The sequence below is a fragment of the Raphanus sativus genome, chromosome 9 (assembly GCF_000801105.2).
Source record: "Raphanus sativus cultivar WK10039 chromosome 9, ASM80110v3, whole genome shotgun sequence".
NCBI classification, from domain to species: Eukaryota; Viridiplantae; Streptophyta; class Magnoliopsida; order Brassicales; family Brassicaceae; genus Raphanus; species Raphanus sativus.
Window position 1 is genome coordinate 5,826,784 of NC_079519.1, and position 26,112 is coordinate 5,852,895.

General features: G+C 39.9%; 4 protein-coding genes across 8 annotated transcripts; 1 reads left to right on the forward strand and 3 right to left on the reverse strand.

Moving 5' to 3' along the window:
* The first annotated feature begins 204 nt into the window (after window positions 1-204).
* LOC108827324 (uncharacterized) lies at window positions 205-1,747 on the forward strand. Of its 2 annotated transcripts, XR_008938789.1 has the most exons (6): window positions 205-389; window positions 629-729; window positions 843-924; window positions 1,020-1,105; window positions 1,186-1,439; window positions 1,612-1,747. XR_008938789.1 is itself a non-coding variant. In XM_018600697.2 (5 exons), exons 1-5 carry the CDS (start codon window positions 348-350, stop codon window positions 1,361-1,363), a joined length of 489 nt encoding a protein of 162 aa, XP_018456199.1. In that variant the 5' UTR covers window positions 205-347; the 3' UTR covers window positions 1,364-1,554. The 2 variants fall into 2 exon arrangements, 1 of the variants encoding a protein (XP_018456199.1); XM_018600697.2 differs by lacking the exon at window positions 1,612-1,747 and having other exon boundaries at window positions 1,186-1,554.
* On the reverse strand, window positions 1,606-3,625 carry LOC108827320 (scarecrow-like protein 11). The gene has a single exon (XM_018600693.2). The coding sequence runs from the start codon at window positions 3,482-3,484 to the stop codon at window positions 1,715-1,717; it is 1,770 nt and encodes a 589-aa protein (XP_018456195.2). The 5' UTR covers window positions 3,485-3,625; the 3' UTR covers window positions 1,606-1,714.
* Window positions 3,626-9,483: 5,858 nt separating this feature from the next.
* Window positions 9,484-10,810, reverse strand: LOC108824073 (thymidylate kinase). Of its 2 annotated transcripts, none has more exons than XM_018597415.2 (4): window positions 10,666-10,810; window positions 10,163-10,501; window positions 9,800-10,076; window positions 9,484-9,718 (listed from the first exon to the last, which is right to left on the reverse strand). In XM_018597415.2, exons 1-4 carry the CDS (start codon window positions 10,689-10,691, stop codon window positions 9,602-9,604), a joined length of 759 nt encoding a protein of 252 aa, XP_018452917.2. In that variant the 5' UTR covers window positions 10,692-10,810; the 3' UTR covers window positions 9,484-9,601. The 2 variants fall into 2 exon arrangements, with proteins under 2 accessions (XP_018452917.2, XP_018452915.2); XM_018597413.2 differs by having other exon boundaries at window positions 10,163-10,507; window positions 10,666-10,807.
* A 7,361-nt stretch (window positions 10,811-18,171) lies between these two features.
* Window positions 18,172-21,654, reverse strand: LOC108838768 (telomere repeat-binding protein 1). Of its 3 annotated transcripts, none has more exons than XM_056995040.1 (10): window positions 21,418-21,654; window positions 20,663-20,818; window positions 20,035-20,587; window positions 19,825-19,953; window positions 19,682-19,744; window positions 19,517-19,596; window positions 19,238-19,428; window positions 18,836-19,147; window positions 18,684-18,747; window positions 18,172-18,613 (listed from the first exon to the last, which is right to left on the reverse strand). In XM_056995040.1, exons 2-10 carry the CDS (start codon window positions 20,735-20,737, stop codon window positions 18,440-18,442), a joined length of 1,641 nt encoding a protein of 546 aa, XP_056851020.1. In that variant the 5' UTR covers window positions 20,738-20,818; window positions 21,418-21,654; the 3' UTR covers window positions 18,172-18,439. The 3 variants fall into 3 exon arrangements, with proteins under 3 accessions (XP_056851020.1, XP_056851018.1, XP_056851019.1); XM_056995038.1 differs by having other exon boundaries at window positions 20,035-20,590; XM_056995039.1 differs by lacking the exon at window positions 21,418-21,654 and adding an exon at window positions 21,274-21,411 and having other exon boundaries at window positions 20,035-20,590.
* Window positions 21,655-26,112: the final 4,458 nt, after the last annotated feature.

The window sequence follows — 26,112 nt, forward strand, 5'->3', positions numbered from 1 at the left end:
TATTTAAATTCATTCACCCCGTGCAGGGCACGGGTTATTACCATAAAATCATATTACTAAACGGGGTGCATTCAGATTAGATTCGGGTTTAGTTGCAAATTGCAATGACCCAAAACTAAACCAAAACAAAGTTTGGTTTGGAAATCATCATTTCAATTTGGTACGGTTTATATTGGTAACCGGAAAAGCGTAGTCAAATTTCTTTTTGTAAAATATCTGAATCAGAAACTAATAACTAAACCTAAAATCGAAAACGCTCTGATTTGTTTGTTCAAAACCTCTCTCCAGTTACCGGAAATCTCGTGTTGGGCGAAAGAATCTGTCATCTGAGAGAAGAAGCTATAACAATGGCGAAGAGAGAGATCAGTAGCACTCTTAGAAATCTTAAGGTATGTTTTTGAAGTCAAATAATCATATGATTAGAGTGTGGGATAGGATTGGTTATTATTATTAGGTGAATTCGAGCTTGAAATTAGCTTTTAGTTTTGATTATTATTTTGTTTTGTTTTGCATCTAAAAGCTTAAAGATTAGAGCTTAGCAACCAGTTATAGCATTGATTTGGGACTAAAGTTTCAATTTTTACTCTTAAGAAATTACATCATCAATCATGGTGCTTTTTGTTTATAGTTTATGCAAAGGTCTGCCTTAAAAGAGGAGGACAAGAAGAAGAAGATTGATGAGCCTAATGCGAATTTGACTCCTTCCCCCAGTTGTGTTAAAAAGAAGTGGTACCCGTTTCTTTCTTCTTACTTACTTGCTTGATGTTTATGTTTATGTTTTTTGTTGTCAGGCAGGTGTTTCTGGAAACGCTCTTATTGTGTGATTTGGTTTTTCGATGCAGTGTGGTCATAACAGACTGGGATCCTCAGCCAGGAACATTGTTAGGACGCTTGTCATTTCACTCTTTCAACCCCTCTATCCAGGTTTCTCTCTCTTCCGCTTAGAGCCTAACCTATGATAGTTAATGTTCTTCTATTTTTTTTTGACTCTCTGTAATATTGAATTCTTCTTTCCCTAGAAACTGAATGAAGAGGCCATAAGCGGTCAAAAAACAGATGCTTCTCCCACATGCTCTAGCAGTAATGGAGGGAGGATGTCCTTTAGGTCTGTCTGTACCTTTTGCTTTTATATTTCTTTTCTTTTGTTCTTTTAACTCTAAGTAGCTAAAGGGCATCCTCTTTCAGTGAATCCAAGGTTGAGACCAGCGCCGAAACAAATGGTGACTTGAAAAGGAAACAGTCTGAGGAACAAAACCATCCAACCAAGTCCCCACGGAGCAATGACAAACCATCACCAAGCAACAAACAAGGCTATGGTTTCAAGAAACCCAAGAGCAGGAAAAGGCGGCCTGGAGCGTTTTGAAGCCCACCAAAACCCTCAAACCAAAAAATTAGCTTAACTGCAGTCTGTCTACCTAGTTGAAATTTACTTCACACAGGTTCCATATGTGATTTAGTACTAGATACTTCATTTCACTGTCTGTATCATCATCATTCACGTGGAGTAGCAACTCATTTGATATTATTTACAGCACAAAAGTTTTGAATTTTCTATCTGGATGTTGTATGCTTGTGTTATGAGAAACAAATACTCTATACATGTACTTGCAGGAAAGATGAGATGCATTCCATTCATTGTAAACAAGCAGATTCTACAATACCATTGGCAAACAAAAAAAATGAAGCAATAGAGAGCAGAAGAAGTAAAAACTTTTCAAACGATGATTATATGATCATCTCTCGTTGACTTCTCTGCAGGTTTCCAGCAAGAAAAAGCATAGATAACTCTTCCTTTCCACCCCTGAAGCATCCAGTGACCATCACTATCTATCAAGAAGTCTTTATGGTAACGTTTCCTCACAATCTCTTTAGCACCTTTCAAGATCTCTCTGCTTACCGACGCCGGCTTAAACCCTGCTCTCAGTATCCTAACCCTCCACTGCTTGTACGTCTCAGGCCTCGCGAACCGCTCAGCTCCTTCGCTGGATATCACGCTCATGGCGTCTCTCACCAGCAGCTCTCTCTCCAGCAGCGCCCTGTTCTTGTACTCGTCCTCGGCCTGTATCGTGGTGTCGAACATGTCGAAGAGGGAGGAGAAATGGAAGAGCGCTTCTTTGAACCTCGTCATGAAGAAAGGAGAGTTGTAGGTTCCGTTGATCTCAGCGAAGACGAAGAGGTCAGGGTTGATATCTCTGAAGAGCTTCAGAACCGTGTCTCTCGGTGAGTCTAGCGAGACCGTCTCGTCGGGAGTGTACTGTAACCGGTGGATGCAGTTAACGACTGTTGTCTCTCCTGGATTGATGGTTATCTCGTCGAGAGTGATGCTTTCCCATTTCTTGGCTATGAAGTTGAACTCAAACGGGACGTTGAACATGTCGCAGAACCTTTTTAATCTCCGACCAGTCTCTTCAACTCTGTCCGAAGGTCGGAAACCAGACTGAGGCAGCTCGATTCCAGTGACACGTAGCATCGGTGGTCCTCCGGGACGTTTAGACAAGGCTAGTAACAGACAAGGCCATTGAAAGCCGTAGAGGACACCAAAGTCGATGATGTGTAGCTTAGTTGAGTTCAAGGCGAGCTCGTAGATTGATTTGTTTGCAGCGAAGTAGTCGGCTACGTAGATGGGACAGACGTGGACGAAGAGCTTGTAAGCCTTGAGGATGTCGACCATGGAGGTCGTGCTCGAAGGGAAGGCAGTGCAGAGCGGGGGTGAGATGATGCCTGTGATGCGTGCTTCGAGAGCCTCTGCGAAGTAGAAAGCTAGTCTTTGGATCCCGTCTCCGCTGCTTGAAGAGTTTGATCTTATCTCCTTGAGTTTCTCCGTGGCTCTTCTGTGGTCAAAGCTCGCTACGGCTTGTGCGCATTGAGTCAAGAGGCTACGGAGATCTACAACGGCTTTGGGTTGTTTAAGAGTCTTGGATTTGTTTGATGAGGAGCCGCCTTTCGCTCTGTTTGTTGTTGTTGTTGTTGTTGAAGAAGAAGAGTTGTCTTCTTGGTTCGATTTGCATATCAACAACACGTGCTCGAGCTTTGCTGCTAGCTCTTCCATCTCAGAGACGAAGATTGCAGGTTGTTTGTTTCTCCTACCGTTCTCGACATCATCATCTCCGTCGTCGTTTCGATGGCGGTACTTTCTATGAGATTCTCCTGAATCTGTTAAAGTCGTTGTTGTTGTTGTTGTGCTGTGATCATCAGACTCGGAAGATGATGATGATGGTTGGTGGAGTAACTCGTGGAGGGATCTCTCAGCAGCTTGCAAGGCTAAATTGTCCTCAACGAAGTCTTCTTCGTCCATCAACATGTCATTGATGTACTTGAGAACAGGAGCGTTGTCCTGACATATCGACGGTGGAGATGGAGAATCTGTCGGTGGTGAAGACTGGTTCTGAGTCTCGAGATTGTTTCTTGGTTTGCAGCAAGATCCGGATCCAGATCCGTTTTCGAATCTGAAGCCATCAACAGAAACTTGGAGGATAGCGTCCATGAAGAAGAAAAGAGTTTGAAAGGCGAAGAAAAGACTTTTCAACGAAGAGAGGAAAGCGGTGGGGAAAGTTCTTGTGAACACAGTTGAGAGCTTGACTTGAGAGAGAGAGAGATCCTTTATATTTGAGGGGTTATGTTTTTTTTTTTCTTTTACTAACACATTTTACAGGAAAAAAATGGAACTTTCGAGGAAACACCAGCCGCCACAAAAGGTGGATCAAGTTATTACCAAAACACTATGGTGTTAAGTTTAATTTGTGTCGGATCTATCTGCAACTACTTAACTACTACTATTAGAGTTTTGTTCTTTTTTTTTAGCTTGTTATCTTATTCCTTTGATCATTTCCACTTTGCTTTGCTTGGTCCCAAATTAAAGTCAATTACTACCTTTTAATAATTGTTTTCTCGTTCAAACCTTTTAATTAATTAAATACTCAAATATTAATGTAGTTTCTAACAACTACAAATTCCTCTATAGATTCTTGTTTCCTATAGTGTTTTTAAATCCTTAACTTTAACCATATGCATGAAAATAAAAATTGGCAAACAAAAACTCAGCCATTTTTGGGTTGAACATATGTCTAGCTAGCTTAGACGCTCTTATTTTGTTTTAATCTTTTTTTTTTGTTAAAAAAAGCCTCCAATCAGATTTTTCTTCAAATATTTACAGGAAGAATGTTTAAGAAAGAGAAACTGGTGTCCTTATTTTGTTTTGTTTAAACTTTAGTGTATATTTATTTCAACTTCATATAAACATACAATATTTAAATATGTGTGTATATATAGCAAAACAGAATTGGAAAGTGTAAAACTAAACGGCACTTCGAATCTTAGGCAAATCGTTTAAGCAGCTTAAGCGCTAGATGGTGTAAGTACATCGGTTAGTGCTTGGCAATTAAATGAACGTTGATGTTTTCGATCATTCTTTTAACGTTACATTATATAAAAACCATAAAGATAAAATCTTGATGTCCAAGGAATTGGACAAATATTTTGGGTGAAGCGATCGTGGATACCAACCCTGACATTATTAATTAATCATTCACAATATCCTTTCATATCTTTGACCCTGTCTATATTCCTTGAATAGTCAAAATTCAAAAGACGATGCGATTAGGTTCCTTAATACGGTCCTGAGCCCTGACATATACTACTTCCGTTCCTAAATCTTGTTCCACAAAAAAAGATTTTCTAGGATTTAATCTTGTTCCACAAAAAAGAATTTTGTACATTAATATTTTTTTAGAAACATAAATTAAATAATTTACAATTACTTTTACAATGATTTATTTAAATACAAGTTTTTGGGTAAAGACAACTTTACTTTTCTACAAATGTGAATTGTTAAGGAGGAGGTTTGAATGTTGCTAAGTGGAAATTGGTTTAATTACAACAATTAAAAATAATATTTTGAGTAAAACATTAAACACAACTGATTAAAATGTGTGTATTCATTATTTCTTAATTTGTGTGAAACATCCAAAAAATCTTATAATTGGAAACATAGGGAGTATATAATTAGTTTTTAAACTATAGAGAAGATGATTAATGATTAATAATCTAATTGGCACATAATTTTCTGTATACAGTTAGGGGGGTGTATTCAACTAAGGGTTTGAAGTGATTTATATTAAAATGACAAATCCACTGTTATTCAAATGTGGTTTTTAAAAAATACTTTAAAATCCAGTGTTATTGAACTTGACATTTTATAAAACACTCTAAAATCCAGTGTTATTGAAAAAATTTAAGTTAGAGATTTTAGAGTGTTTTAAATGTTTCTAGAGTGTTTGAAGAGAGTTCCTTAGTTATAAAAATAAAAATACAAATCCCACTGTTTTAGATGAGATTTTAGAGTGTTTTAACAAAAATCACACCAAATTCTCTAATTCTCCTACAATCATCTAAAAACTCATTAAAAACCAAATCACTTCAAATTTCAGATTGAATATACCCCCTTAGTCTTTTTTTTCTTTTCTTCTTGAACGACGTATACAGTTAGTCATGTGAAAGAAAAGGTAGAGGGAAAGATAAAGTATTAAAGATGATTGGGACTTGTTTGTCCAGATTCAACTTATCTCCCAACTTTTAACTTAAAATAAAATAAAAAATTATTAAATTAATTTTTAATACGAAAATCATATTAAAAAGGTAAAAAATGTTTTTGTAGAAAAAACATGAACCTTTTGTTGGCGGCTATATAAAATTCTCAAGCAAAAAAAAAAGAAGTTTAACTTGGCGTTATGAAAAAAAAAGTAAATTTTTATCGTTTTTTTTTTTAATTCAACATCAACTTTTCATTAACCAAATGTGAATACATGATTACAACCTCAAGAGATTTTAAACTCAACATACAACCGACGAGATCTAGTATCGCCTAAGGAACACTAGAGTCGAAACTGGTTTGGATCCTAGACTACCCAATCTAATTCATCGGTGTATTTTTCACCACAATGAGACGAGTTCTTCCCATGACCCGAGAGGAACCGTCTCTTAACCACCTAATTAAACCTCATGATACAGACACATCTACTAACATAATGAGACAAGCCTAAAACCGAGATTACAGATTATCCCAGGCTGTTGGTCCCTTAAGATCGGCGTGATAAACTTGACCAGACAACATCTCCACCATTAGGCGCGTTCCCTGAATAGTTTTGTATCACCTGCTTTCAACATCCTGATCCTCAGCCAAAAACCGGACAGACCCATCCGAAATGAGAGATCGAGCTTTGGTAGCGAACGCGAACTGGAACTCAACACCTAAAAGGCGCATTCCAACCTCAGTTCATATCCGTCTTCTTCCACTACCTCGATCCTTAGCCAAAAACCAGACATATGCATCCGGACTGAAAGATGGACCTTGACGAACGGTTGACAAGACCAGTACTTCGTATCACGGTTTTAGAAGGTGCGAAACTCATACCACCGGAATGACCTCAGACCAAACACCGGCGCAGGGAAGTATAGCTCCACCACGCTTCCCGACCAAAACCAGTCCTCCGGTTAACTACTCCGTCGACTTGTGTCTTGGAGCGTGATGTCCCCGAGAACCAGGGTACAATCCTTCATCCACCGCACTGTAAAAACTCTTTTCTAACTGTCTCAGCTCCACGCTAGGAGTTAGATCCGTCATAGAGAAGTTGTCAGACCGGTACACGCGCCATCGTCGTGAAGCACTTGTCGAAGTCTGAAGATGGGAAAACCAGATCTGACAAGTTCTTTGATCCTAAAACGCCGACTCAACTCTCCTCAGTCTCGCGGACAACCTCACCGCCTCTCCAAAGAACGCCGGGAACCGTCACCGTCGAGCTGAAATGCGTCTCCGCTAGGGCTCGAACTGGCTCAGAGAGGCAAGTATATCGGTTGGGATTGATCGGGGAGAAGAAGAGCAAAGGGAAAATAAGAAAAGGGAAAGAATATTTGCCTCCGGCACCACCGCAGATGGCAGGCCGAAGCTAGGGTTTCAATATGAAGGAGGCTGCTCTGTGTTTTCTAATTTGGAGAGAGACGCGAAAGGCAGCCGTAAAGTTTTATCGTTCTCGAGTTACAGATGTTACATGTGCCATGAAGTATGAACATATATTTTCTTAATCTATTCTATTAATTCTTCTGTATGACCAGTTGATATATGTTGTGTCCAATAGTTATTTTTCATGATATCTACTAAAAAATTAAACTATATATTTTATAATTATATCTATATATATATTTAGTAACCACCACTTTATACCCTTAATGATCGGGAACCACTAGATTATTTTTCCTTTTCCTATTAATCTCGGCCACTCAATTTTATCATTTACAACTTACTCACAAATATTTCGTTTATAAAATATCCATGAACTGGATTGGTTAAACCAAACAATGTAACCGTACATAAACTTTCTTTGATTTCTATATGACTCATACGAATGGGTGGGACCCGTTTCTTTGAACTTCTTCTCACATGAAACTTAATTATCGGACAACAAAAGAAAACCGTAAGTACTACGTAATATATATCGATATAATATTATTTACAACTGAAAAAACTAATATACAAATTATTTTTTATTTACCAAATACAATTATTAAAATTTCTTATTAATCATTTAAAAAAAATATTATACAAAGAAAAATATAAATATGATTAAAACACAAATATAAATGTAAAGCCAATAATATACATGTTTTAAGGATGGCTATATTTTTGCGTATATCAATAGATCATGTTTATATTTTAATAGTATTGATTAAAACTTTTTATTAAATATTTAAGAGAAATATTATACTAATAAAATACAAATATAACTAAAAAGCACAAATATAAAAGTTTAATTATTAAAAGATACAACTTTTTATCAATTGGTCATGATGCTGAATTAATAGAATGGATTAACTACAAATATGATTAAAAACTTAAATATAAATTAAACTTTTCTAGAAATTTTTTAAAAAAAAAATAATATATCCGCCTTTTGAAAGGCGAATCAAAATCTAAATCTTAATCTAAACATTTATTTTTGTTCACGAAGGATGTGTTCGTGGTAGAGGATCATTTAAAATATGTTTAGGAAGCCAAAACATAGATAATAAAACTATGATTTAGATATGATGATTACAAACTATGATTTAGATAAAAAAATTGATGATATATAAAAAATTATTATAAATATACTTTTATATTTTTTAATAATTAAATTAAATAATTATTTATTCAAAAATAAAACCCGCGGATAACCCCAAAATTAAACGAAGTAAGTACAAAATTATTTGTTTGTGGGTTGTGCGGATCAGATTTTTTAATCAAAATAAAATTGAAACCCGCGGGTTGGTGGATCAGCGGACCGGGTCGGCCCGCAATCCATCCTAACCGAACGTAGACCGAATCAATTTTTAAATTACTATTATTTAATAAAATGTATTTTTATTAAGATTTATAGACAAATATAATTACAAAGTACAAATATAATCACAAAGAAAACACAAATATAAAAATTAAACTTAAACAAAAAAGTATACCCGCCTTTTTAAGGGCGGGTCAATATCTAGTTAGATGTTAAAATTTGATTGAGTTGATCAAGGGCGGGTCAATATCTAGTTAGATGTTAAAATTCGATTGAGTTGACCATGAAGGGAGAATAGCCAGTAGTATCAATCAATATGCTGATCTCACAGACATTAACCTCTCAAGCGCAAAAACCCACACGCGTGTGATTGACACGAACCATTCACAACTTTGATACCAAGCTTACTAGGGAACTCATCACCGAGAGCGCGTCACTGACCTCGTCTCACATTGTATGTTGCTTTTATTTGGAGACATCATGATTAATGATTTAATCTACTGATACTATTGTTAATTACTGGATTATTCTTCAACTTGGGTTTAGTTAAACCTATTGCAGTATCCTTTAATGATTGTCCTTTCTTTAACGTCGCTAAATGCAATGTAGTAATTGATTAAAAAGGCGTCATGAATGACATATGAGCCTGTTAATGGGCTTGTACGGCCCAAATACTATATCAAAATACAACTACACAAAATGCTTGCTAAGGAATACACATTCTCTGTGATCTTGGGCTGGTTCCGAAGGCGTAGGTCTTGATATTAGCTCCTCATTGTTGCTCCAATGAACCAATACAGAGAACTTAAAAGTTGGTTAGTAGAATTTGACTCTCTTATGAGCTCAGAGGTTGGTAAAAGAGGGGTCTCCATGTGAGTTCCCCATTTAGAGTCACAATAAGATATCTACCCAATATTTTTGTTCGTCGTGTTTCGATTTCATGGATAGTCTCATAGCTTTTGTTAGGAATCATAAGCTTAACCACCGCCGTTATCAACTGGGATCAACCATAATGTTTCTTAAGAATATTGTTGTAGTAAACAAGATAGGATATTTTCAATTAGACACTATAGGTTTGAGATGAAACAGAATGTAAAGACCAACCTTGAAATAGTAAATTGGCATTCTTACAAGATTCGATATGTGTTATAATCTCCCTCAATGGAATCAGTTATGCAAAATACGTATTACGTTGATATAATAGTAGTCTTTCAAAATCACACAAACTTGGTATAATCAACACCATAACACAAACATTCTACAAGACTGGATTTCCTGTTAAAAAATCATCAAGATGACCAGAGGAGAGAAAGAGACTTTCCATGAGCACACTCTTGAACTTTATCCAACACCACCTGTTGAATCTTCTTCTCTACTTCCTCCATACTCTCCCCCGCATCGATAATCTGCATTTACCACCAAAACATTTTTCAAAGGTTTAAAAAACAAAAGAGAGAAAGAAAGAGAGTCTTGATCCATTCTCACACCTTCCAAGAAGAATCACGTAGAGTTTGATAAAAGCCAGCAACTTTCCTCTGAAAATCAACTCTCTCGTACCTCTCATCTCCATATCCACCTCTCTCAGCAGCTCTCTCAGGCGAAATGTCAAGGTATACCACAGAATCCGGCGCCAGCAACCCGACTTCCGGCGCCTTGCACCACTCCATCCCGAGCCCTTTAGCCGATGAGAAAGCCACACCAGAATAAGAATAACGATCAACGATAAGCGTAGTTCCCGTCTTAAGCTTCTCCTCCATCAACGACCTGCACCAAAAAAAAAATGAATGGTGACGTGTCATCACCTAACTGCCAAGGGGAAAAGATTAACAAAAAAACAGAGGAGGAAGAACCTCTTTTCCCAACGGTTGGCGCTGAAGAGGAGATGAATGGTGCGATCATCTAACTGAGACTTGTTGGATAAGTAGGCGGATATCATCTGACCGACACTTGTCTCTCTGTCGGGAAACCTCCAGAGCTCTGTCGGATGACCTGAACTCTCCAGGAAAGAGCGTAGCTTAGCGCACTGCGTTGATTTGCCGCTGCGGTCAAGACCTTCTACGACTATCAAAGCACCTCTCGGCTTCGCGGTAGGTTCGGAAGAAAAGGTGAGATTCTCCATCCGAACTGATGAACGCTTGAGTGGTGAACGCGGGAGATAGTTGAAGGATCTTGGCGGGAATGCTAAAGCTCTGAAACTAAATAAAACATATTAAAGTTGATCCCTTTTTAAATGCCCTTCCTTCACAGCCTAAAACCCTAGTAAGATACGCTAAACCCTAAAAATCCCATCAGAAAATTTGAAATCGAAATAGACATTTCATATGATAACGAAAGGAAAGGCCTTTCGTCTCACCTGGAACCAATACTCGTCCGAAACATCAACAGGAGGTTCGTCGAGGAGGGTGAAATGTCGCCGGATTGTAGCTGCTGGAGAAGGAGATCGACAAAAAAGAGTCGGAGAGAGTGAGGCTTAGGTTTTTGGTAGAGTTGAAGAAACCCTTCAGGTGGTTCAGAGGGTTTTGTTCTGACTCAAGAACCGGCCGTTGAATCTATTTTCCGGTTTGTAACATTGGTTTTCTGCTAAAACCTGAACCGGATTTTCAACTAGCTAAGCAGGTCCGATTTTGGTTCGAAAATGTATAGCATTATCGCCATCAAGCAACATTACATTTCTTAAGTATATGAGAGATTTATCAGTATAGCATTATTTGATCCAACATCAATAATTAAAACACCTAGGTTCCATACATTTATACATAAATAAAAAACAGCGCTCTGCTAGGATTTTAGGGCGATTTTGAAAACGGCGCAGGATCTGACCGATCTCACCACCGTGGATAGCTACTGAGCGATCGGAAAGCTGGGAAGGAGAGGGAGACTACCACACTCCTCTCGGAACCAAAATCATATCCTTTACAGAGTTCTCATACCTAACAATCTAGGTTTTCGAATAAGTTCTGTCGTAAGCGTACTCAACACGGAACCTAAGTTTAACATCAGATTTGACACGCTACGAATTTTCCCCTCCAATAGGGTGTTACCGGTGCGATTTTGAGATGTCACAGTATAAGGATCACAAATACAGAGGTGACTCCTCTCGATCTGCGAGAGATCGAACCCAAAACGAAGCAGATATCATAAAGGTTCCGGCTTTTGACAACTCTGATCTTATTGAAAAGTTCAAACTCACCTTTGTTGGGCGTATGTTTCATAAAGATGGTAGAAGTGTTGATGCTTTCTTGAAGCACATGCCTAGACGTCGAATCTGGGACGTTGAGGAAAGAGTCAGAGGAACCAATCTTGGGAACAATAAGTTCCAACTGGACTTTGACAAAGAAGAGGACCTCCAAAAAGTCTTACTTAAACGACCATGCCACTTTAACAAGTGGAGCTTCTCCCTTGAGAGATGGATCCCAACAATCAAAGAGGATTTCCCAAACAACATGACTTTTTGGGTTGAAGTGGAAGGAATTCCAAGCCACTATAACAAGGAGGAAACCTATTGGAGCATTGGGAAAGCTGTTGGTAGTGCAGATAAGGTGGACGTCGATAGAAAATGCCTGCGGGTGTCTATCAATGGAGATGAACCTATCCACGTGGAACGAAAAATTGGCTTTAGTAATGGAGATGTGGTTTCGGTGACTCTAAAATATGAAGACCTTCACCGCTACTGCTTCACATGTAAAAGAATCTCACATGAAGAAGGTACATGCCCTGAGCTGAATGATGATCAACGAGAACGCAATAGAATTACCAGGCTGGAGGCAAAGGAGAAAGAAGAGATCGCAAATAGAGAAGCTTTCTCGCTACCACATCTGCGTAAGGAGGGGAGGTCTCTATCTCCAAGACATGAGAGAAGCCGACCTATTACCCAAAAGGAGAGTGACTTGCGGTATCAAACTAGGATGTCAAGGAGTGATTTCTCTAAGGCGAACCAAGACCTTCGACATTCAATCTCTGAAAAACGCGATATCCTCTCCAAGAATGTGTGGAAAAGACTTGATAATGGAAGCAATGGAAACTATCCCCGAGATCGGGAGAGATACCATCCCTATCAGAATAGGCGTGAATATCCAATATACAGAGCAGAGAGACAGAACTCGCCACTGGAGTGGAGAGCTAAGAGTCCGATAGACCAGTCTAGAAGATCTGAGACTGGAAATTCTTACAAAAGAAACGGCTCACCACCGGACTCGCAACGAACTGTGTCTGATACCATGGGACGTACGCGAAACTCTGAGAGGTACCGAGCCAGGGAGCAGGAGAGGGCAGGAGAGACAATATCAACAACCTAGCGGCAAAGACACCCGGAATAAAATCGAATGGAGACCGGTGCAACGATCAACAGAAGTGAGGTCTGATCGGCACTCTGAACAGAATCTGGGAAGTGGTCAAGGTCGAAGTGAAAAAACAGAGACAGAGGAGGAGAGAAGACGAAGGATTAAAGGAAAGGGTGTGGTGACTGAGGACGCCGTATCACCTCGAGCTGTGATCATGCCCCCAAAGGATGGCCCTCTGGTGATCAGAGACCAAGAAACCAGAGAAACCAATCATAATTTGCTGGAGCAAAATCTGTCAATGGGAGGGCATAAGGAGAAACCCACGGAAACAATCCCTCACTCTGAGGCGACTAAGGCAAAATAGATTGAGAAGACGTGTGAAACAAGAAATGACGATGAAGAAGACGACAATAAATCAATGGAGGAGGGAGAATTTAATAAGATGGTAGATTATTACAATGATCTCGGAATGACAGAAGAGATGATCGATGAGGATGATCTTTTGGATGATATAGTGGTGCCTGAGACGCAGGGGGAGGAACCACACTCTGGTTATGAACAGATTGAAGCCATTGCTCAGCTTGGGAGGAAAGAGATCCCTAGAGCCCAAGAGACAGCTGTTAGGCCGAACAAGGAGGACAAATCTCCAATTAATCCACCTAAGGAAGACCAGAGTCGCCAAAAACCTCAGAAATGCCTACTCAAAGTTCATGGGAAAGGAGGTAAGACGGTAACGCCACAAAGCCCTGATACAAAAGGTACTGCTGCGTCTAGGAAACTGGATGCTAGGGGACGTATGTCTCCAAAGAGTAAGGCAATGAATCCAGCTCGGCCACTCATAAGTACCAGTCAAACAATGAAGCAACTCCCTCGATATGAGGTGTACCCTTCCGCTTTGAAAGGTGGAAAACAAGTGTCTCTCCCAGGTTCGGTGGTGTCCCAGAAACCACCTAGTAAGCGTATATGAGTGCAATCGCATGGAACTGTCAAGGGGCCGGAGCCTACTTGACAAAGCAACACTTACAGGAGTTGCATCGCTGCTTTCATCCTACTTTTCTTTTTCTTTCTGAAATAAAAAATAATTTTTATTTTTTGCAAGACTTTATGTTTGAGTTTGGTTATGATCATTTGTTCACCGTAGACCTAATTGGGCGCAGCGGTGGACTGGCTTTGTTTTATATGGATGCTTCTAATGTGGTCGTTAATTTCTCTAATAACTGTATGATTGACGTAGAGGCACAGATGGAAGGACACAAGGTTTTTATTACCTTCGTGTACGGTGATCCGGTGATTGAATACCAAGATAATGTCTGGGAGAGGCTGCTTCGTATTTAATGAGATCACTAGTAACTTGGAAAAGAAAAGAGGCAAGAAGCGGTCGGACTCCTCATTTCTACCTTTTAAAAATATGCTGGCAGGATATGGGATGATTGAATTCCCATCGGTGGGAAACTCTCTATCATGGGCAGGAAGAACACGAGCAGGAAGAGTCCAATGCCGCCTAGACAGAGCAGCTGGAAACGAAGACTGGCATAATCTCTTTTCCCACACTTTTGTGGAGTATTTGCTACGATGGGGTTCCGACCATCGACCGATCTTGGCAAGATTTCAGGCTCAGGAATGTCAAAACAAAAGAAATTTCAAATTTACTCGGAACTGGCTAAGTAAGGAGGGTTTCACTTATACAATTCGGGAGGAATGGGAGAGGCTACGAGCGGACCCAACGATGGAACTGTTTGACAAAATCAGCAAAACGAGACAGTCGATCTCAAGGTGGAAACGAAGGAACCCGACCAACAATGCAGTGCTTATTGAGAAGTTAAAGAAACAGTTTGACAGTGCACAAAATGACGAGCTCCTCTCCACTGAAGCTGAGCTTGAAATAAAGTTTAAATTATGTGCTGCTTATAGGGAAGAGGAGCTTTATTGGAGACAGAAGAGTCGAATCCTCTGGCTCCGAGGAGGAGATCGGAACACGAGGTACTTCCACGCTAAAACCAAGCAACGTCGAGCACGCAACATGATCACTAGACTCAAGAACTCTATGGGTGAATGGGTACACACCGAAGAAGAAATAGAGGCAGTGGTGTCGGGATACTTCCAGGAACTTTTCACCTCTTCTAACCCAGATACGATAGAGGATACTATCCGGTATATTACCGCGTCAGTTAATGAGGACATGAACCAGTGTTTATTAAAAATCCCTCTAGATGAGGAGATCAGAGAAGCAACCTTTGCTATAAACCCGGAAAAAGCTCCGGGACCGGACGGTATGACTAGCCTCTTCTACCAACGGATCTGGAGTAACATAGGCAAGGATGTGTGCGAGATGGTCAGAGCTTTCCTGTGTCCGCGTTCCCGAAGGCACCCCTCTCTTTCAAGAGGATTCGCGGCATGTCAAGCCCTGATAAGGTTCTTCGCTTTGCATCGAATTAAACCACATGCTCCACCGCTTGTGCGGGCCCCCGTCAATTCCTTTGGAGGAGCAGTTGATTTAGCAATTTTTAGTCTTCATCTATCTGGTGTTTCATCCATTTTAGGTTCTATCAATTTTATAACAACTATCTTCAACATGCGTCAAGCAGCTCCTAGTAAAGAGAAAGAGATAGTTATGCCATTTTGACGGATCGAATCCGTATAGCCCTAACTAATAAATTTATTCTAATAAATGACATTCAAATCCAAATAATTGGATAATTTTTGACTGTCGAAACCGGAGACTTCGACAATAGGCTCAATCAGACAAATTTGTGCTTAATTCCGAAAACAGACAGACCTGATTCGATGACGGAATTCAGACCGATCAGCCTCTGCAACGTCGGCTATAAGATTATCTCGAAGATTCTATCGACTAGGTTGAAACGCATCCTTCCTAGGATAATCTCAGAGACACAATCGGCATTTGTGGCGGAACGTTTGATCACAAATAATATTCTTATAGCTCAAGAGATGTTCCACGCCCTAAGAACAAACCAGAGCTGTAAGAGTAAATTTGTAGCGATCAAAACTGATATGAGCAAGGCGTACGACAGAGTGGAATGGAGCTTTATGGAGGCCTTACTGCTGAAATTTGGATTTGATGCTCGATGGGTGGCTCTGATCATGAAATGTATTTCATCTGTCTCGTACCAAGTGCTGATAAATGGAGAAGCGAAAGGTCATATAGTGCCTACGCGAGGATTACGGCAAGGAGACCCTCTATCCCCCTTCTTGTTCATCCTATGCACTGAAGTCTTGATCTCGCACATCAACCAGGCTGAGACCGCAAAAGCCATTACTGGAATCAAGATCGCCAAGGGTAGCCCACCAATCTCTCATCTTCTTTTTGCCGATGACAGCCTTTTGTTTTGCAAAGCAGAGCAATCGCAATGCGAGGAACTGGTTCGAATCATTGACGTCTGTGGGAAAGCCTCAGGACAACAACTGAATAAATTAAAATCTTCAGTTCTGTTCGGTTCTAAGGTCATAGCGTCCACAAAAACTGATCTGAAAAGATCACTTGGCATTACAAGAGAAGGTGGTATGGGAATGTACTTGGGTATGCCCGAAAAGATTTGTGGCTCGAAGAAACAAGTTTTCTCGTTTGTGCAAGAGAGACTAAATAGCAGGATAAACTCCTGGTCTGCAAAACTCCTCTCAAAAGGGGGCCGGGAAATTCAAATTAAATCAGTTGCCCAAGCGGTACCGACGTATGTTATGTCCTGCAATAAATTGCCTCAAGATACTTGTAAAAAGCTTTCCGCCGCAGTGGCGCATTACTGGTGGAGTACGAGTAATAACAATAAAGGACTTCATTGGGTGGCTTGGGATAAGATATGTGTTCCAGTAGAAAAAGGAGGCCTTGGCTTTAGAGATTTCAATGATTTTAATCTAGCACTCCTAGCAAAACAAGTATGGCGGCTCCTTATTTTCCCGGACTCCCTTCTAGCTCGGGTACTGAAAGGACGATACTATCTACACTCCAACCTATGATCACAGGCAAAACTAATAACCCCTCCTATGGCTGGAGCAGCTTAATGGCATCTCGGCACATACTTGATAAATCAATCAAAAGATCAATTGGCAATGGAGCAGAAACGAAAGTGTTTGAAGATGTCTGGATACAGACAGAGCCTGCCAGACCAGCGAAACCCAGGATCCAGGCTTTTGACCCTGACTTGAAGGTCCACCACCTTATAGACTTTGAGACGAAAACGTGGATAGAAAAGTTTGTCAACGAACTAGTGGCAGCAGAAGACGTGCCTCGTATCCTTGCGATGAGGATCAGTCGGACGGGTCGTAGAGATAGCTACATCTGGAAACATTCCAAGTCAGGTAGCTATTCAGTGAGAACATGATATAAAGTGGCAGTGGAACAGAGAAGGAACTCTATGCCCAGGGAAGTGATGGAGCCGAGTTTTAATAGCTTAAAGAAAGAAGTGTGGAAGCTTAAGACGTCTAGGAAAATCAAACACTTTTTATGGCAATATTTATCTGGATATATAGCTTCGGCAAGTAAGTTGAAAGAACGACACTGTGGAACGGATAGTACTTGTCAAAGGTGTGGAGCCGAAACAGAGACTGTGAACCATATTTTATTTGAATGTCCTCCGGCAGTGCAATGTTGGGCCCTATCTGATATCCCGACTTCTCTGGGGTGTTTCCCGTGTTCTTCCCTCTATGTCAACATCGAGACCCTGCTGAAATTCTCAAAAGATTCAAATCAACTTGGAGTTGTCTCGAGGGTGTTCTCATGGATCATGTGGTACCAGTGGAAGGCAAGGAACAACAAATGCTTCAACAATAAAGATACTCCTCCCATAGAAACCCTGCAACTCGCCTGTCAAGAAGCTGAAGCCTGGAAAATGGCACAAATAACCGATACAATATTCTCCGCATAAGAGAACCTCCAGGAAGCGGCGCCTACTATCGAGGATACTACGTCGAGCCACTGGAGGTGTCAAGTTGATGCTTCCTGGGTGGAGATGTGTGATGGAATTGGGATGGGTCTCATAGTGCTGGAACAGGAAAGTGAAATTCTGAGAGGACAGAGCAAAGGATCACAAGTCGAATCCCCACTACACGCAGAGGCGGAAGGACTGTGCTGGGCAATGAAGGAAGTTCATAAACGCGGCATAACAAAGGTGATCTTCGAGTCGGACTGCCAGCAGCTGGTGCACGTTCTCCAGCAGAAGAAACCTTGGCCAGCACTCGACTCTGTTTTGGATGAAATTGGAGCTATGTCTGCTATCTTTACTGCTGTTTCTTTTAAATTTATCTCTCGCTCTGCAAATGTCCGTGCGGATTGTCTTGCTAAAGACGCCCGATCACGAGTGCAAAGCTTCAGCTTCTTTGAAGTTAAGGTTCACTAAGGTTAGCCGTTAAGGCTAGCTTGTATGAAACCCATTTAGTTTGAAATGAAATTTTATATGGTTGACAAAAAAAAAAAATCAGTATAGCATTATTTGCATCATACCATTGAAGCTTTAACATCATTATCAAAATGTTTAGTAGTATTTTAATCCCGTAATTATGGAAAGATTTACTTATTTTACATTCTTGTCTATACCTATGACTAGTCGTTTGAACAAAGAATAATATGAGAGTTAAAAGAAGTCTTAGAAAGAAACTGAGAATGTAAACAGACCATGTACAAAACAAAAAAAAAAGCCCTAAATTGGTCAGGAACATCCACCTTATTCCAATTAAAACTTTACATTGAGAAAGTTAAAAAAAGAAAAGAAATAAAAACCAAAGAGACAAGTCAGATACTAAATTTGTGCATCTATGTCGTCAGAATCTTACAACAATACACAAAGGGGAGAGAGATAGATAGAGAGAGAGAGAGGATCTGCAAAGCACATTTGATTAGAGAAGCAGCACAGACTCTGGTTTAGGCAGAGCCAGTGTTGTCTCCATGTGTTGCTGTGACCAGTAGCCGTGAGCGTTCAGGACACGGTTTAGAAGTTCCTGCGGCACTGGCTCTCCTCTCCTCTGCTGTGGCGATATCTTAGCTGTATGGACCAGCGTTTTCCACTTGTCCTGCTCAAATAAAACCAATCATGTTTGGCCTCGTGTCTAATCATGCGGATGTCAAAAACAAGTGACATACCTTGAGATCAACGTAAGTGCGGTGGTCTGCATCTTCGAAAGCACTATGCTTAACATCTCTCCACCTGCGGATTTCACCCCAAAAAAAAATGGTATCATCTCTCTTCTACTTCACTAACCCACAAATATTAACAAATTAATCTGTTTTTATACCTTCCAGTACCGAGTTTCTCAACAGCTTGAACAAGTGCTTCTACTTCAGTAACAGAGAAAGGTCGACGCATTCTTCGCTGTGCAGTCTGCTGCTGCTGCTGCTGCTGCTTAGATTTATGACGAGGCGGTTGAGGAGACAGTTCGGTGAGCGCGGCAGCAGCAGGAACCAGAGCTTTGGAAACATCTGTTGCGGTTTCCTTGTCAAACGAGTGAGATGGGTACAGTGCTAAATCATGCTCAGATTTGAACACGGTGTCCATGTCAGAAGCATGGCATATAGGCAGTTCCTCGCAGACATGTCCCAACGGGTTACTAGAAAGTAGCAAAACAAAGAACATAAGACGCCAAAACTTTGTTTTTGAGTATTTTTTAAATGTTAAGTTTGTGAATAGAAGTGTGAACCTAGATAACAGATGAGGCGCTTCTGAGCTGGGTTCAAGGCTGAAATCAAGAGAGTCCAAGTGGGTGTTATCCTGAGAGATCCCAGTCTGATGAAGTGTTTTGTTATCATCTCTGACTTTCTTCCCTTGAACCATCAGACCAACTCTGTGTCCATCACTCAATAAAGTGCTCACTGCTTCCATCACCATTCTCTAAAGACCCATCACAACATAACAAGTGAGTTACAACAGAAATGATAAGAAGGAAGGAGAAATCAAAGACCTTGGTTAATGATGTTACCTTCAAGGAGCCAACAGTAGCGGTTTCTGGAATCTCTACAAATAGCTCAGGCACCCTGAATGACTTGATTCGCAGTCTCACTGAGAAAAAATAAAGCAAAATACATTGTAGTGTTAGTGTAAGAGTGTCTTCATTCTCACAAATAAGTAGAGACTCTTTTGGTACCATGAGAGTCGCTTGAGACAAAGGATGCACCTGGACCTTTCATAGTAGTAACAGTTCTGCTGCCTGCAAAACATAAACTCCATCTTACTACATTAAATAAAAAAGCTACAAGATATGGACAGAGGGATTAGAACAAAAGATACCTCTTTGCATCTTAGAGCGCAGACGATAATCATCAGACACAGAATCAGAAATGTGTTCAAAGTATTTCCTTTTCTTGATAGGATAGCTCCTCTGATGGTGCAAGTAATAACTTCTCCATGATTTTGCTTCTGCAACACCCACCAAAAAATGCAAGTAATTAAGATTTGAAACCTAGACAAGAATCCTTTAGGCGAGTGGGTTACTACTACCTGAATGTCTTGAACCTCCTTTCCAGTGTCTAGAAGCCAATATCTTCCTGATTCTTCTGTCTCCAACACGCGGCACAGATCTAGGTGACTTTTTGGTAACACGAGGGCATATATACCCAGAAAAGTTTTCATCATCATCTCTACTAAACATATTTACATCATCCAAAGCACCACGGGAAGCAGCAGCAGCCCCCATTGAAGGCACTTTGGTTCTACTAGTAATACTACCACCACCTAAACTACCTACACCATTAGGTCTCGCATCCAGAACTACAGCACCAGAGTTGCTAAAACCCTCAGCCTCAATCTCTACTTTGCCATTAATCACAGAACTGAATCCACAAGGGCTCATTGAACCCTGATAAGGACCAACATCGGGTAAAGTAGCAGGCTTTTCTTCCACAGGGAACTCCTCCTTCACGCTGTGGATTTGTGTCACGAGACAATGATCTCCTTCACTCTCGGACAGCAAGTTTTCAGCTACGGTGGCCAGTAGATCAATCGCACACGTTCTATCATTTTCACTTATCTCCTCCTCCTTGAAGCTGCGCCTCTTCTGGGCCAAAAACAGAAAGAAGTCAAAACCAAACAAAAAAGAAGTGAATGGGAGGGGTAAGGCTGTTATTACCCTAGCGGATCTGGGGGCTCGAGCATTGGCAGGGAACTGTAAAGAGAACTCTTCTACACACTTATGCGACACCATTTCTCAGAATGCATAACACAGGAGTATGCTTTAGTGTTTCAATGGGTTTAGCACTACACCAACCAACGAATATTTCAAGACCTGTATAAAAAAAAAAAAGAGAGCCATGGTGATCAACAAAACGAGATAAAGAGAGTATAGAGATTAAACGATAACACAAAAAAATTGCGGTTAAGAGAAAAAAAAGTACAAAACAAAAGGGGGGGTTTTGTCTGAAAGCTTTTGGGTCAAATCCGTGAAAATAGGTTAAACCACTCTAAAACCCTAATCAACTCTTAAGATCCGAAACCGTCAGGAAAACCCTAAACCCTAACAAAATGATTGAGAAAAAAACATGGATCTCAGGATCAAAGGGCCAATAATAGATCACGGGTTCTAAATCTCAGATCGGGTTCACAGATCCACAAAATTTTCCAGGAAAATTTAACCCAGAAAATCTCAGGTCGGAAAAAAAGAAAAGAATTTCAAGAAATTTTCCAAGAAAACGACAGATTCAAGGGAGGTAAAAAAGGACGGAAAACTCTAAATCTTCCCACCTTTAGAACCCTGAGCTTTCAGGTTTTTAGAATTAAAGAAATTAAGGAGAATATTCCGGCGAATAAACCCGGCAATTGCAAGATCGGAAATGAAAAAGAGAGAGAAACGCGAAGGAGAGAAAGGACGGGAGAGAGGGGACTCACACCAAAACCCCCTTCGTCTTCTTAACACATGCGTTTTCCCGAGAAAGTGACGGAAACTCTTTTTATTTTTTTTTATTTTTTTTACTTGTCTGAAACGCTACCCACACGATGGCGATCTCCTCTCACCACAAGCAAACTCTCAATCTCTCTTTCTTTTCTCTCTCTTCTATCTCTCCGAAACGCCTAAAAACCAAAAACCCTTAAGAAAGACGGGACGACCCACGTTTTTTTTGGCTTAAACCCTTTTCTTTCTTTAGGACTAGCTATATACTGAGTGACCTTTTCACCGGCTGAACCGGTATTACGCGTTGTTTTTTTAACCGGCGGGCTCATTCACTCGAAGACCAGGTTCGACATTGCTTGTAATCCCCCTCCAGATCTCACCACGTGGCGATGTGTGTACAGTCACATGATTCTTGGACCCAGCCAATGAGATGTCTACATGTCAAAGCATTCACTCTGTATGTATTAAGAAAATAATTGATTATTTATAAAAGAATATATGCAATTATTAACTTGCACATTCTTAAACAATTTATTACAATTAATGTATTCCATTTTTATTTCCTGTGAAAAATCTGAGTTTTAATTGGGAAACTGTAATTAGAGATTGAACTTTTTTACTAACTTTTTATTATATATTCATTCCGTATCACTATAAGTGATGTTTAAGGATTTTTATTTTGTTTCATAATAAGTGATATTCTCATTATTCTAGACAAAATTTAATGGTATTTAAAATTTGTGACCAATTACAGAATACTATTTTTATTAGTTGAATTAGTTTTATTTAATGTTTTAAATAACCAAGACAAAATCTATAGAAAATGTGTTTTCTTAATATTTGTGCAAAATCTTAAACACAACTTAAAGTGGTATAGTATTTTATACTAATTTTATAAAAGAAATTAAAGAATTTTGTTAGGAATATAGTTTAGTTCGTAGTATTAGAACATCTCTATCCCCACTCCATATTTTACTCTATTTATAGAGTAAATGAAGTGGAAAATGGAGTATTGAACAAAAAATAAAAGCATTACTCCATTTATGGAGTAATGCTTTTATTTTTTGTTCATCACTCCATTTTTCACTTCATTTACTCTATAAATGGAGTAGAATATGGAATACTCTATTTTCTACTCCAAAACGGAGTAATAGCTAGGGTTACTCCATTTATGGAGTAATCTTACACATTACTCCATTTTGGAGTTGAACTTTTTTTATTTATGAAATAGTCTTTTAAAATTTTAATGTTCTTATTTATTATTTAGATAATATTTTAAAATGATATAATAACATGAAAAACAAGATATTTCATTATTTAATAATCTGACATTCGCGTTTCGCTATTGTGAAAGGACATATTCGTTTTTGGAAAAAAAATATTGTTACATTACATCATGATATGATCATGGACCAGTCAAGCAAAGAAGATAAGGAGATCATGGAGGAACCAGCAGATGAAGATGCTCTCACCATGCCTAAGGGTCCCATGACTCGAGCCAGAAGCAAGCAACTCAAAGAAGCCATTGGAGGCTTACTTAAGACATCCATGAAGCAAGAAGAAAGTTTTGGAAGAAGCTTGATCAACCAAGATGCACTTACTACCATTCAAGCCATCTCAGCTCCAAGATAGACATCAAGTGAGCAAGTAACATATGTGTGCTCTTTTTCCCTATCTTTGGTTTTGTCCCACTGGGTTTTCCAAAGATAGGTTTTTAACGAGGCCATATGTTGCTTCCATATCACTCACTTGATGATCTCGGTTCAAGACTATGTCTTATTAATTTATCCTATGTTTTTATTTAGACTATGGTTTTGTTATTTGATACATTTCGAGACTAAGGAGTATGTTCCTTACTCTCTCTATATATAGGTGTCTCGCAACCCTAATGAAGTTATCCAATCTTTATTCTAAACTCTTGTTCTCTCTTGACGGCTGCGAGTTCCTTGTAGTCTGAGTGTTCTTGAGTCTTTGTTAGTGAGTCATATCTAACAAAACCCATAAGAGTGATTATCAAGGTGTGTCATATCCGAGATCATCACTTAGGAGTATCAAGAGTTCAATCATCCCTCTTGTGTCACCATTCGATCCACCCCCTTGAAGGAGATTGAGTCACTGATTCTCTACTTGCAAGGATCTATCCTATTTTCATCCAGAGAAGTATCCTAGGAGTGTATTATGTGGTATCAGAGCAAATCTGGATAGGGAAGTGCTCGTTTTCTTCAAAGCTTTCACTCGATCTGTTCTTGGTGATCATAGCCATTGATAGATCTGAGTTTCACTTTATTGTTTCTGTCGATTTGATTTCCTTTCAGTTCAGTATTGCTAGATCTATTGTTTTGAGTTTCGAAATTGCTAGAGTTAAAAGTTTCTATTTTAGATCTGTTAGAGATTTGATCATCTCTTATTGTGATTGTGTTAGATCTGTTGTTTCTACTCTTTTAACTTCCGATCTGTTGTTTAATCTGTTTGAAACTGATAGATCTTCTCTTGTGTCGTTGAAATCTGATAGTCTTGGGTGTTTTGATCGATTGATAGTGAGTAACTCTTGGCATTCTTGCTGTCTAAGTTACAAAGAATTTCAAATCCTGATTAAAATCTTTTTGCCGCCTAGTCTATCTTTGATTTTGTTTCCTTATTTGGTTTCTTCCTTGAATTCCCTTACTGGCTGAGTTTTGTTGTTTTGATCTCAGGTACCAATGGGTAACGAGAGTGAGGAAGAAGCAGAAGTGATGAGAAGAAACAAGATGTTGATGGAAGCTATGACTGCTCAGCTTAATAAGACTATGTTGGAGAGCATGAATGAAATGATGAAACACAACATGGAAGAGATCAGAAGGGAGATTAGACAAGCTACTGGTCAAGGTCACAGTAATGAGAGCAGGAGGAACCGTCACACTCATACTCCGCAAGAGCATGGTGGTTCACAAGAGACTGATAACTACTATGAGCGCCACCGAAGTGAGAAGAGTGGTTCTTCCTCAGCATCACGAGGTAGTAGAAGGAGAACTCGTCGTGATCATGATGAAAGAAGACCTTACCGTGATGAGCTTTCTGGTTTGAAGCTTAAGATCCCTCCCTTCCATGGCAAAGTGGACCCTGATGCGTATCTTGAATGGGAGAAGAAGATCGAGATTGTATTCAACTGCAAGCACTACTCCAATATTCAGAGGATTCAATTTGCTGCAACTGAGTTCTATGACTATGCTCTGAGTTGGTGGGATCAACTGGTGACTACTAGGAGGATAAATCAAGAATATCCAGTTGAGACTTGGCAAGAAATGAAGTCTCTTATGCGCAAAAGGTTTGTGCCTAACCACTACCACAGGGATCTTCATCAGAAATTGAGGAAACTTACACAAGGATCCAAGACTGTGGAAGAGTACTACCAGGAGATGGAGTTGCTGATGTTGAGAGCTGGTATATCTGAGGATAGAGAAGCTTCTATGGCCCGATTTCTTGGAGGACTTAACCGCGAGATTCAAGATAGTGTGGAGATGCAACACTACATTGAGATAGAAGAGATGTTGCACAAAGCTATCCTGGTGGAGCAACAGATTAAGAGGAAGCATCACTCACGAGGCAACTATGGGTCCAGCAAGTATCAGTACACTAAAGAAGAGAAACCATCCCATATGAGAGATAGCAAGCCTCAGCAGAAAGAAGAACCCAAGTCTAGCATCCCATACAGCAAAGAGAAAAGCAAGGCGGAAGCTACAAGCTCTAGAACTAGAGATGTGAAGTGTTTCAAGTGTCAAGGCAGAGGACACTATGCCAATGAGTGCACCAACAAGAAAGTGATGATTCTACTTGAGAATGGAGAGTATGAATCAGAAGAAGAGCACTCCGGGTCTGATCAAGACAGGTCTGATGAAGGTAGTGAAGTAGAACCAGTGAAAGGAAGATTGTTGGTGACAAGAAGACTTTTGAACTTGCAAACTAAGGCTGAAGAGACTGAGCAGCGTGAGAACCTCTTCTACACTAGGTGTATGGTTCAGGGTAAGGTGTGCAGCCTTATTATTGATGGTGGGAGCTGTGTCAATGTAGCTAGTGAGACCATGGTGAAGAAATTGGGTTTGAAAGTTCAGAAACATCCTAGACCTTACCGGCTGCAATGGCTCAATGAAGAAGGTGAGATGAGAGTCTCCAATCAAGTGCTGATCCCTATAGCCATTGGTAGATATGAAGATGAGATCTTGTGTGATGTTTTACCAATGGAAGCTAGCCATATCCTTCTTGGTAGACCTTGGCAGTTTGATAGGCGAGTGGTTCATGATGGTTTCAGTAACAAGCACTCTTTTGAGTTCAATGGAAAGAAGACAGTGCTGGTACCTTTGTCACCTAAAGAAGTTCAAGCAGATCAACTCCAGCTTCAGAAAAAGAAAGAGATCAACCTGAAGCCTGATCAGAAACATCACAGCCTCTATACCAAACAGGGAGATATCAAAAGAATTCTTTACTCTCAATCCTCTATTGTTTTACTTATGTTTAAAGAGACCTTGCTAACAGTCACTGATCTTACACAGGATTATCCTAGTGAACTAGTATCTCTTTTGCAGGAGTACACTGATGTGTTTCCAGAAGATAACCCCATAGGATTGCCACCAGTGCGCGGGATAGAGCATCAGATAGACTTTGTTCCTGGCTCTACTCTTCCTAACCGACCAGCATACAGAACCAATCCTGTTGAG

Bases quoted from the DNA above. Each gene is read 5' to 3' on its own strand.
- LOC108827324 (XM_018600697.2), top strand. From the start codon at position 348: ATGGCGAAGAGAGAGATCAGTAGCACTCTTAGAAATCTTAAG. The intron at 925-1,019 runs GTTTCTCTCTCT...TTCTTTCCCTAG, and splicing joins CTTTCAACCCCTCTATCCAG to AAACTGAATGAAGAGGCCAT. The intron at 1,106-1,185 runs GTCTGTCTGTAC...ATCCTCTTTCAG, and splicing joins GGAGGGAGGATGTCCTTTAG to TGAATCCAAGGTTGAGACCA.
- LOC108827320 (XM_018600693.2), bottom strand. From the start codon at position 3,484: ATGGACGCTATCCTCCAAGTTTCTGTTGATGGCTTCAGATTCGAAAAC.
- LOC108824073 (XM_018597413.2), bottom strand. From the start codon at position 10,691: ATGTTTCGGACGAGTATTGGTTCCAG. The intron at 10,508-10,665 runs GTGAGACGAAAG...TGTTTTATTTAG, and splicing joins CGGACGAGTATTGGTTCCAG to TTTCAGAGCTTTAGCATTCC. The intron at 10,077-10,162 runs GTTCTTCCTCCT...TTTTTGGTGCAG, and splicing joins GCCAACCGTTGGGAAAAGAG to GTCGTTGATGGAGGAGAAGC.
- LOC108838768 (XM_056995038.1), bottom strand. From the start codon at position 20,737: ATGGTGTCGCATAAGTGTGTAGAAGAGTTCTCTTTACAGTTCCCTGCC. The intron at 19,954-20,034 runs GTAGTAGTAACC...TGGGTGTTGCAG, and splicing joins AGGAGGTTCAAGACATTCAG to AAGCAAAATCATGGAGAAGT. The intron at 19,148-19,237 runs GTTCACACTTCT...GCTACTTTCTAG, and splicing joins GCGCCTCATCTGTTATCTAG to TAACCCGTTGGGACATGTCT.